Source organism: Micromys minutus, assembly GCF_963924665.1.
Source record: "Micromys minutus genome assembly, chromosome: 19".
NCBI classification, from domain to species: domain Eukaryota; kingdom Metazoa; phylum Chordata; class Mammalia; order Rodentia; family Muridae; genus Micromys; species Micromys minutus.
The window spans coordinates 44,921,084-44,933,802 of record NC_137954.1 but is presented as its reverse complement, the minus strand read 5'-3'; the positions used below and the strand labels follow the sequence as shown (position 1 = coordinate 44,933,802).

Sequence of the window (12,719 nt, the reverse complement as noted above, 5' to 3'; positions counted from 1 at the left end):
TGCAAGACTATAATATATAACATGATGCAAGAACTGTGTAATACAGTTCCTCATATTATGATCCCCTGAAGCCACAAAATTATTTTCTTTGTACTTTGGAAATGTAATTTTGCTACTGATATAAATAGTAATGTAAATATTTGGTATGAGAGATAGCTAATACGAAATTCCTATAAACAGGTCTTTCAACTCAAAAGGGATTGTGACCCATATGTTGAGAAATTCTGGACTAGAGGTAGAAGTAAATCCCTTTGCATTCAAAGAGCTATGTGGGCGTTTTTCCTTAGCAACTGGCCACACTGTTAGTTTTTAGAGTGATCTTTTGTTCCAGCATTAACCTGTGTTGTTTGAGATTAAGATGGAACTCCCTCAGCCAACAAATCAAAGGAATGCAAGTCAGTCTCACCACTGGAATGATTGCCTGGCTACAAGCCAGTCCAAACTTCGTTACTTCCATTACTAGGAGTCCTCAGTAGGTTCAGCCTCACAGATTTCAGAAACTCTCTACTGGAGATTTCTACAACACGCACCCCCCCAATATGACCCAATTCCTGCCGTCTTTCCCCACACTCTTTCTTCCACTCTCACAGCCATGATTCCTCCTGCTCCTTTCTTGCCTGCATTCTATCTAAACACAAAATTTATTTTATTTCTTCTTCTCAAGGAGGTCAATGCATCTACCCCATATTCTTCCTTTTAACCTAACATCTCTGAGTCTGTGAATTGTAGTTTGATGATCATATACTTAGCAGTTTATATACACTTAAGAATTAACAAGTACCCTATTTGCCCTTCTAGTATAAATTACCTCATTCAAGATGATTTAGTTATAGTTCCATTCGACAACAAATTTCATTATAACACTTTTTAAAAACTAAGTAACACTCCGTTATATAAATGTACCACATACCCTTTATTCTGTTACAGCTAGGATAGTTGCAGTTTCTAGCTATTATATATAAAACCCCAATGAACATAGTTGATCACTTGTCCTTGTGGTAGGATAGAACATCCTTTGAGAATAGGCAAAAGTCGTATAGCTGTGTCTTAAGGTAGGTCGATTACCTATTTTTTTGTACAACTTCCATAACAGTTTCCCTTGTGACTCTACAAGCTTTCATTCCCATCAGCAATGGGGAAATGTTCCCCTTGTCCCACATCCTCACCACCATGAGCTGTCACTTATTTATCTTAGCGACTCTTGCATGTATAAGATGAAGTGTCAAAAGTTGTTTTGATTTGCTTTTCTTTGATAGCTAAAGATGGCAAACATTTCATTAAAAGCATCTCAGCCATTTTCAATTGGATTATTTTGGGGTTTGATACTTAATTTTGAGTTGTTCAAATTTTTTTACAGCTAGATCTCTACTAGATATGAAGTCTATAAAAATCTTTTCCTATTCTGTAGACTGCCTCTTTATTCAGTAGATGGTTTTCTTTCTCTTATAGAAAACTTTAATTTACATGAGGTCCCACTTATGAACTGATGATCTTAGTGCCTGCACTGTGTTCTATACAGAAAATTGTCTCCTGTGTCAGTGCATTATTTCTTCTATAAGATGTAGTTTGTCTAGTATGTCTTGCTTTATGTTGAGGTCTCTGATCTACTTGAACTTGAGTTTCATACAGGGTAATAAATATGCCTCTATTGACATTATTTACTTAAAGATATCCAGTATGAGCAGCACCATTTGTTGATGTTGCTTTCTTCATTTTAGTGTGCATTTATGGCTGGCATTATTATTAAAAATCAGGTGGTTATAGTTATGTGATTATATGCCTGGGTCTATCCAGCTACATTTTGAAAGTGTTTATCAGCTGTAAATGTTTTCTTATAGAATTTTTCAGATCACTGAGAGCACCATCATATCATTTGTAAATAAATATACTTTGACCTCTTTCTTTCTAATTTGCAATTCCTTGATCTCCTTCCATGTGTGTGTACAAGTATTCTTTGGAATAGACATGGAAAATCTTATCTGGTTCCTGATTTTAATGAAATTGCTTTGGTTTTCCTCCATTTAGTTTGATGTTGTCTATAAGTTTATTAACTACCTTTTGTCTTTAGTATCTTTGCATCTTTCATTATGAAGGCTGTTAGATTTTGTCAAACTGTTTTGGGCATGTGACGAGATGATATTGTCTGTTTTTTCTTTCATTTCATTTATATAGTTGATTACATTAGCTGCTTTATGTCTCTCTGGGATGAAGCCTAATTGATCATGATAGATGGTCATTTTAATGTGGTTTTGGATTTGGTTTGCAGGTTCTTTGTTGAATATGTTTATGACTATCTTCACAAGAAAAATTAGTCCCCAATTTTTTTTTTTGACTTTTTTGGGTTTTTTTCATTTGTCTTCTTTTGTTTTGTTCTCTTGGTATCAGAGTAACTCTGGCCCCAAAATGAATTGTGAATTGACCAGTGTTTATTATGTTTCTACTTTGAGAAATAATTTAAGGATTTTGTATTTTCATAATTCTTCTTTGAAAGTCTGGTACACTAAATACATCAGTATTTATTTCTTTTTATTTTACTTTATTTTTGGTTGGGAGACTCTTAATGATTGCTGTATTTCACTATGGGTTATGTGGTTTATAGTTCATATTAACAATGTGTTGGTAAGTGTGTATGTGTTTCTGCCTCTCCAGTTCTGTATGCTCTTAAAAAATTTAATCTCTCAATCTTTCAACTTTGCTTAATAAAAATCAACTCTGTTCATGACAAAACAGATTATTAACATGATTACAGAATCTTTTATAGTCTTATTATTCCCCAAATTTTAAATTTCAGATAAAAGTAGTAAAATGAATAACACTATAGTTAATTAAAATTGATGTGCAATAAATGTAAAGCTAACATAATTTGACTACTATTGCTGAAATTTGGAGAATTTTCTTATTTATGTAATTGTATACATAGAAGCACCTAAATAAACAGTAATTCACTGACATTTAATTTTCAAGATAATTTTGCATTTATAAATAATTTGTGATAGATTTAGCATGAGAATAATTATTAAAAGCAGGCATTCAAAGCTGGGTGTGAAGCCATGTACCTAGTTCCAATACTGTGGATACAGAGGCAAAGAGATTTATATTACAGACTACAAAGTAAAGCCCTCATAAAGGAATGCTGAACTACAAATAAACAAATAGATAGATAACTAACTAACTAACTAACTAAATAAATAAATAAATAAATAAATGGTTTCTTCAGGAAGAGCACACCAACTGCTTATCCAATTCCAAATGGTCAAACACAAAGTGTACATACAGGTAATATTATGCAGACTGTGGAATTTGCATTTACATGTGCTGTGCATGTCTGCAAGTACGTGCTCTTATGTGTTTGTGTGTGTGTGAGTGTGTGTGTGTGTAAAATAATACATAAAACAATTTTTAAAAATGGGTTTCAATTTGGAAATAGAGACTCATAGAAGACTTTGAGAAGAGGAGAGGAAAGGGAAAATGAAATGATTATATTTTAATATCATTAAAATATTATAAAAGCAAACAAAACCCTATAATGTCTCTGTTGGATATTATTTAGTTTGTATTCTTATCATAATAAGGCTACTGTCTTCTGACTCTTTTAAAATACTGTTTTGTTTTCTATATTAATAGGTGTACTTCAATTGTTCTTGCATTAAAGAAGGCTTGACAACGTCAGATGATGAGGGAAATTTTATTGATGCACATGGTGGAACATGTAATACCCAATGTAATACATTACCTTTGTTTTTTGCCTTTTACTTTTCTGCAACTGTTTTTTCAAATATGTGTAGTGTTCCTGTCTCCTTAGTTATCCTCAAGTAAGTATATTATTTTTATAATTATTAAATACTTAATGCATAAAAATGATATATTTAAAAACGAACCAGATCTTTACAGCAAATAATTTTCTGTTTTATAGTAGAAATATAAAAGAAAAAATATTTATATTGCTAAAAGTTATGTATATATCCTGGTTTTTTTTTGTTATCACAAATGAATTTGCATATTGCACTTTTCAACTCTGTGAAGATTGAGTTGGAATTTTTATTGGGATTGCATTGAATCTGTAGATAGCTTTTGGCAAGAAAGCCATTTTTACTACCTTTACCATGCCAATCCATGAACGTGGGAGATCTTTCCATTTTCTGAAATCTTCTAAAATTTCTTTTGTCAGAGACTTGAAGTTCTTGGCATACAGATCTTTCACTTGCTTGGTTAGGGTCACACCAAGGTATTTTATGTTCTTTGTGACTATTGTGAAGGGTGTTGATTTCCTAATTTTGTTCTCAACCTGTTATCCTTTGAATAGAGAAAGGCTACTGATTTGTTTGAGTTAATTATATATCCAGCCAATTCGCTGAAGTTATCAGTTCTCTGGTGAAAATTTTGGGGTCACTTACGTATATTATATTACCTGAAAATAGTGATATTTTGACATTTATCTTTCCAATTTCTATCCCTCTGAAGTCCTTTCTTTGTCTAATGGCTCTGGCTAATACTTCTTGTACTATATTGAATAGGTAGGAGAAGAGGGGGCCGGCTTGTCTAGTCCATGATTTTAGTGGAATTGCTTCCTAATATTTGTTGTTTCACATTGTTTAGTTTGATGTTGGTTTTAGGTTGGCTGTATATTGCTTTAACTATGTTTATGTATGGTTCTTGAACTCCTGATCTTTCCAAGACTTTTAACATGAGGGATGTTGAATTTTGTCAAATGCTTTCTCAGCCTCTAAAGAGATTATCGTGTGTTTCTTTTTCCCTTTGATTTTGTTTATATAGTGGTTTACACTGATGGATTTTCATATATTGAACCATCCTTGCATCCCATGGATGAAGCCTAATTGATCACAGCGAATGATTGTTTTGATGTGTTCTTGGATTCAGTTTGCAAGAACTTTATTGAGTATTTTTGCATTGATGTTCATGAGGGAAATTGGTCTGGAGTTTTTTTCTTTGTAGGGTCTTTGTGTGATTTAGGTATGAGGAGTGTAATTGTGGCTTCGAAGTATAAGTTAGACAGTGTTCCTTCTGTTTCTATTTTGTGGAATAGTTTGAAGAGTATTCATATTATGTTTTATATGAAGGTCTGATAGAATTCTGCACTAAACTCTTCAATAAGGCAAAGGACACTGTCAGTTGGACAACTGGCAACCAACAGATTAAGCAAAGATCTTCACCAATCCTACATCAGGTATATGGCTAATATCATATACATACATACATTTATATATATACATATTTATATATATAATGTATTTACATTTCAAATTATCTCACCTTCCCCCCCCCAACCCCTGCTTCTTTCTTCCTTTCTCTGCTCCCGTTGAAGATGCTGCCATTCCTACCTAACCATGCCCACCTAAACATGCTGGCACTGAGTTTAGACTCCAGAGAACTAAATATTTCTATTAAAATTGGGGTACAGGGCTAAACAAAGAATTCTTGAGAGAGGAACACAACTGACCAAGACGAACCTAAAGAAATGTTCAACATCCTTAGTCATCAGGAAAATGCAAATCAAAACAAGCCTGAGATTTCACCTCACAACAGTCAGAATGGATAAGATCAAAAACTCAGGTTACAGCAGATGCTGGTGAAGATGTGGAGAAAAGGAACACTCCTCCATTGTTGGTGGGATTGCAATCTGGCACAACCACTCTAGAAATCAGTCTGGCAGTTCCTCAGAAAATTGTACATGGTACTACCTGAGGACCCAGCCATACCACTGGTAAGCATTTATTTGAAAAATGCTTCAACATATAACAAAAACATGCTGTACTATGTTCATAGCAGCCTCATTTATAATACCTAGGAGATGGAAAAGACCCAGATGACCTTCAACAGAGGAATGGATACTGAAAATGTGGTACATTTTCATAATGAATTACTTACCTATTCCAAATAATGACTACATGAAATTCTTTAGGAAATAGATGGAACTAGAAAATATTATCCTGAGTGAAGTAACCCAATCACAAAAAAATACCCTTGGTGGATATTAGTGGCTATTAGCTCCAAAGCTCAGGATACCTATGAAACAATCCACCGACCATATCAAGCTCAAGAAAGTAGACCATAATGTGGATGCTTCGGTTTATCTTAGACAGAAAAACAGAATACTAATGGGAGGAAATAGAGGGACAAATTATGAAGCAGGGACTGAAGTAAAAATCATCCAGTGACTCCCACACCTGGAGATCCATCCCATATGCAGCCACCAAACCCAGTTACTATTACTGATGCCAAGAAGTGCTTGTTGATAGGAGTCTGATATGGATTTCTTATAAAAAGCTCTGTCAGAGCCATACTGATACAGATGAGAAGGCATGGAGCTAACCATTTGACTGAGCATTAGGAATACATTGGAGGAGTTAGAGAAAGGACAGAATGAGGTGAGGGCTTTTGCAAGCCTATAGGAAGAACTACTATATAAACCAACCAGAAACCTGCAGATATCCAGGGACTAAACCACCAACCAAAGACACACTTATAGGGACCCACTGCTCTAGCTGCATATGTAGCAGAGGATAGTATTGTCTGCCATCAACAGGATGAGAAGCCCTTGGTCCTGTGAAGGCTCATTTCTCCAGTATAGGGGAGTACTAGCATTTTGAGGTGGGAATGGTTAGGTGGGAATGGAAGCATCTTCAACAAAGCAGAGGAAGGAGAAAAGAAGCAGGAGCTGGAGGGGAATGGAAAGGTGAGATGATTTGAAATGTCAATACATAAAATATCCAATAAATAAGTCAACATTACAAACATACACTATAACACAGGATCATAGAAGGATACTGAATATTTATAGCCCAAGGAAGTAAAGACAGGAAATTGATACCTTTCAATTTACATATTACTTATAAAAATTAGGAAGAATATATGAAAGTACATAGACTAGGTATATGCAAAGATATTTCCTTAAAATAAAATGAAACAAACAACTAAGCCAAAAACCTCAACAATATTTTATTTCAAGCCAATTTCCTTTTCAAGGTAAAAGGGAGATTTTGCATTTATGAATACATAAACATAGTAACAGAACAGAGACAAATATAAAATAATAATTATCAATTAAATTAAAGAAATTTTAGTGACAAAATTCAACATTTTCTTGTAAAAATCCCGGAGAAACTAGAAATAGCGAAAACTTTCTGGCATAATCTTATATTACAGGCCAATAACCAACATTGGTATAAATGAATTTATTAGATTATCTTCATTACAATTCAGAAAGTAGCAAGAGTGTCAACTCTGTTAGTACTTAATGTAAGGCTTGAAACCTCAGCCAGAAGAAATCTTTTTTTTTTTTCATGAAAACTTGAAGAAGAAATAACAGAGTATGAACAAGAAGTAAGTATCATGATTTACAGATGATCTGATCCTATGTGTATGCATAATTATCTTTCTATAACTTAGAAGTGCCAAACAGAATGATTATTAGTTCCAGCTAGACTGGGTTACATAGCAAGGTACCCTTGGTATTTTATCCAAACACTAATAGCAGAGCAGTAATATGCAGCTGATACTTAAGAAGTTGTGAATTTGTATAGAGTTAGTGAATGAAATATATATGAAGGAGATGATCTCATTCAAAGTAGCCTCAAAATTAGTGAGACAACAAAGATATATGTGAATGAGAAGAGTCAGTGCTTCTACAATGAGAAGTATTGAAAAGAAAAAATAATGACATTGTAAGACATAAAATAAGACATTTTTAAAGACATCCCAGAATATAAACATAGGCAATGTCTTTCTGAAAAGGGACCAAACAGGTCAGCAACCAAGAGGAATTGGTGGCAAGTGGGATTTTTTTGTATTATAAAAATCTGCACAATAAAACAAATGATTAATGGAAAGAAGGAACATTCACCAGATTGGGACAAAATTATTTCTAGTTATACATCTGGCAGTGGACTTACACTCGGAATATATGAAGTCAGAAAAATGAAGCACAGATAATTCATTCAACAAATGGGGAAATGTAATATATAGACATGTTACAAAAGGAATATAAATATCTAATAAATACAAAGTAGAGATATTCAATAAAAATCCAAAAGTTTCAAGCATTTTTAATTATAAATTAAATGCAAAACAAAAACTCATTCAGATTCCATGTTACTCCAGTAGAAAGACTACATTTAAGAAAAAAATAGTCTTGTGAGAGAAAGATGTGCTGTGACATCACCAGTGTTTACAACATCCCAGAATGGATAACCAAGATAAAGTTCACACATTAGAGGATTATTTGACTGTAAAGAAGACTGAAATTGCCTTTCCAATCTAGAGAGAGAGCTGTGTGACTACCATCAAGACAGGACCCACAAGCAGACAGGTGAATCCCCAGAACAATCTTGCAAGATAGCTTGGTGAACACTGAGATCAGGTTCTTTCCATCCCATAGAGAAGGCTAGGTGACCACAATCAGGACTCTGGACCTGCCCCCAGACAGCTGACCTCACAGAAGAGCTTCTCAAGTGCTTTCCCACTGAGTACAAAGACATAGAACAGAGTCACTGCCATGAGAACTCACTGCCTGCCCACAAAGAGCCAAATACTCATAAGCTGACAGGACCTCAGACCCATAGGAGAGACAGGCTCCAGACAGAGACACAAGATCACCTATAATCACAGATAACAAGATAGCAAGAGAAAAACAAAAGAACCTAAGCAATGGAAACCAAGACAACCTGGCAACATCAGAACCCAATCCTCCCACCACAGCAAGTAGTGGATTTCTCAACACACCAGAAAAACAATACTTAGATTTAAAATTGTACTTCATGATGATGATGGACATCTTTGAGAAGAGCATGAAAAACTCACTTAAACAATTACAGGAGAACAATGAGAAGACACATAAACAAGAAGAAGCCCTTAAAAAGAAAACACAAAAACCACTCAAAAAAAAACTATAAGAAAACAACCAAACAAATGACAGAATTGAAAACAGGAATAGGAACAATAAATAAATCACAAAAAAGACAATGCTGGAGATAGAAAACCTAAGAGAGAAACTGGGAGTCATTGATGAAAGCATCACCAACAGACTACAAGAGAAAGGATTCCAGGAGCAGAGGCAACAGAGAACACATTGACACTACAGTCAGAGAAAATACAAAAACTTAAAACCTCCTGACCCAAAATATTCAGGACATCCAGGAAACAATGGGAAGATGAAACCTAAGAATAATAGGTATAGAAGAGGGCAAAGACTCCCAAATAAAGGCACAGTCAATATCTTCAACAAAATCATAGAAGAAAATTTGCTTACCCTTAAAAACAAAATGACCATGAACGTACAAGAAGCCTACAGAACTCCAAATAGAGTGGACCAGAAAAGAAACTCCTCTTGACATATAATAGTCAAAAACCCAAATGTTCAAAACAAAGAAAGAATCCTAAAAGCTGTAAAGGAAAAAGTACTGGCAACATATAAAGGCAGACCAATCAAAATTATACCAGACTTCTCAACAGAGTCTATGAAAGCTAGAAGATCCTGGACAGACATCATATTGACCCTAAGAGAACAGAAATGCCAGGCAACTTACTAGATCCAGCACAACTCTCAATTGCCATAAGTGGAGAAAGCATGATGTTCCTAGACAAAAGCAAATTTACACATTATCTGTCCACAAATATAGCCCTACAAGGGATGATAAATGGAAAAATCCAACACAAGGAAGTAAAGTACACCCAAGGGGGGTAAAATCATACAAGAAAAGCAAAAGAAGAAAAGCATACAAGTGTAAGTTTACCTCTAACAACAAAAATAGCAAGAAACAACAATCGCTATTTGTTAATAACTTAACGTCAATGGACTCGATTCCCCAATAAAAAGACATAGACTATTAGATGGGATAGGTAACAAAGATCCAGCATTTTGCTGCCTACTGGAAATTTATCTCAGAGACAAAAATAGACACCACCTCAGAGTAAAAGGCTGAGAACAAAACTTACAGAAAAATAGTCCCAGGAAACAAGCTGGAATAGCTCTTCTAATATCGAATAATGTAGATTTTTCCACCAAAAGGTATCAAAAAAGATATGGAAGGACAGTTTTTACTCATCACACAATAAAATATATCAAGATTAACTCTCAAACTTGAACATCTATCCTCCAAATACAAACGTACCCACATTCAAAAAAGAAATCCTACTAAAGTTCAAAGCATATATTGCACTACACACAATACTAGTGGGAGACTTCAATGCCCCACTTTCATCAATGGACAGATCATGGGAGCAAAAACTGAACAGAGACACAGCGAAACTAGGAAAAGTTATAAACCAATTGAAATTAACAGACACCTATAGGGCATTTCATCCTAAAACAAAAGAATATATTTTCTCCTCAGCACATCATAGTACCTTCTCCAAAATTGACCATATAGTCAGTCAAAAAACAGGCCTCAACAGATATAAGAAGATTGAAATAATACTATGCATCCTATCATATTACCCTGCAGGAAGGTTGGTCTTTAATAACAACAAAAACAACCAAAAGCCCACACATACATGGAAGCTGAACAATGTGCTACTCAATGATAACATAGTCAAGGAAGAAATAAAGAAATTAAGATTTTTTTTTTTTTAGAATTTCATAAAAATGAAAGCACAACACATCCAAACCGATGGGATGCAATGAAAGCAGTACTAAGAGGAAAACTCATACCTCTGAGTGCCTCCAAAAGAAACTAACAGCTTTATAGCACAGCTGAAAGTTCTAGAACAAAAAGAAGTAGATATACTCAAGAGGAATAGACAGCAGGAAATAATCAAACTCAGAACAGAAAGTAACAAAATAGAGACAAAAAGTACTATACAAAGAATCAACAAAACCAAAAGCTGTTTTTTTTTTTTTTTTTTTGTTTTGTTTTGTTTTTTGTGGAAAATCAACAGGATGGAAAATCCCTTAGCCATATTAACTGGAGGGCACAGAGAGAGTACACAAATTAACAAAATCAGAAATGAAAAGAAAGACATTACAACAGAAACTAAGGAAATTCAAGAATTGATCATATTCTACTATAGTAGCCTCTACAAACAAAATTGGAAAATCTGGAGAAATGGACAAATTTCTAGTCAGATACAAGATAATAAAGTTAAATCAAGACTATATAAATCATCTAAACAGTTCCATAATACCTACATAAATAGGACCAGTCATCAAAAGCCTTCCAAGAAAAAAATATCCCAGGACCTGAAGGGTTTGGTACAGAATTCAATCAGACTTTTATAGAAGACCTAATACCAATAGTCTCCAAACTATTCCAAAATATAGAAACAGAAGGAACACTGCCCAAGTCGTTCTTTGAAGCCACAATTACACTCATACCTAAATCACACAAAGACAATTAGAAAAGAGAAAGGGAATTACCAATTTTTCTCATGAATATCAATGCAAAAATACTCAACAAAGTTCTTGAAAACTGAATCCAAGAACACATCAAAATAATCATCTACCATGATCAAGTAGACTTCATCCCGGGGATGCAGGGATGGTTCAATATAAGAAACCCATCACCATGATCCACTACATAAACAAACTCAGAGAAAACACATGATAATCTCACTAGATGCTGAGAAAGCATTTGAAAAAATTTAATACCCCTTCATGATAAAATTCATAGAAAGATCAAAAATCCAAAGCCCAAACCCAAACATAGTAAAAGCAATATACAGCAAACCAGTAGCTAACAATAAAGTAAATGGAGAGAAACTTGAAGCAATCCCATTAAAATCAGGGACTAGTCAAGGCTGCCCAGTCTTCCCCTATCTATTCAATATAGTACTGGAAGAAGTTCTGTCCAGAGGAATTAGATGACAAAAAAGGTCAAAAGAATACATATTAGAAAGGAAGAAGTCAAAATATCACTATTTGCAGATGATATGATAGTATATTTCAGTGACCCAAAAAATGTACCAGAGAACTTTTACATCTGATAAACAACTTCACAAAAATGGCTGGATTTAAAATTAACACAAACAAATCAAATGCCTTCCTCTATTCAAAGGATAAAAAGTTGAGAAAAAAATAATCAACAACCTTCACAATAGTAACAAATAATATGAAATACCTTGGTGTGACCCTAACCAAGCAAGTGAAAGATATATATGACAAGAACTTCAAGACTCTGAAGAAGGAAATTGAAAATATCAGAAGATGGAAAGATCTCCTATGTTCATGGATTGGAAGGATCAACATTGTAAAAATGGCCATCTTGCCAAAAGCAATCTATAGATTCAATGCAATCCCCATCAAATTTCCAAATCAATTCTTCATACAGTTGGAAAGAGCAATTTGAAAATTCATCAGGGATAACAAAAAAATCTAGAATATCAAAATATTTTCTCAACAATAAAATTTGTGGGTAAATCACCATCCCTAATCTCAAGCTATATTACAAAGCAATTGTGATAAAAACTGCATGGTATTGGTACAGAAATAGTTAGATCAATGGAACAGAATTGAAGACTCAGAAATAAACCCACACAACTATGGTAACTTGATCTTTGAAAAGTAGCTAAAAACATTCAATGGGAAAAGGACAGCATCTTCAACAAACAGTGTTGGTTTAACTGGTAGTCAGCATGCAGAAGAATGCAAATCAATTCATTCTTATTTCCTTGTACAAAGCCCAAGTCCAATTGCATCCAAGACCTCCACATAAAACCAGGTACATTGAAACTATTAGAAAATAAAGTGGGGAAGAGCTTAGAACACA

The 12,719-nt window shown here is 34.2% G+C and overlaps 1 protein-coding gene across 1 annotated transcript in view; it reads left to right on the top strand.

Moving 5' to 3' along the window:
* Positions 1–3,816, top strand: part of LOC308433271 (solute carrier organic anion transporter family member 6C1-like) — a gene marked incomplete at both ends in the record, with an annotated part of 52,049 nt that extends 48,233 nt beyond the window's left edge. Inside the window, one exon of the mRNA XM_080933272.1 lies at positions 3,625–3,816. Within this exon, the coding sequence (XP_080789398.1) occupies positions 3,625–3,816 (192 nt within the window). The remainder of the gene's footprint in view (positions 1–3,624) is intronic.
* Between the last annotated feature and the right edge of the window lie 8,903 nt (positions 3,817–12,719).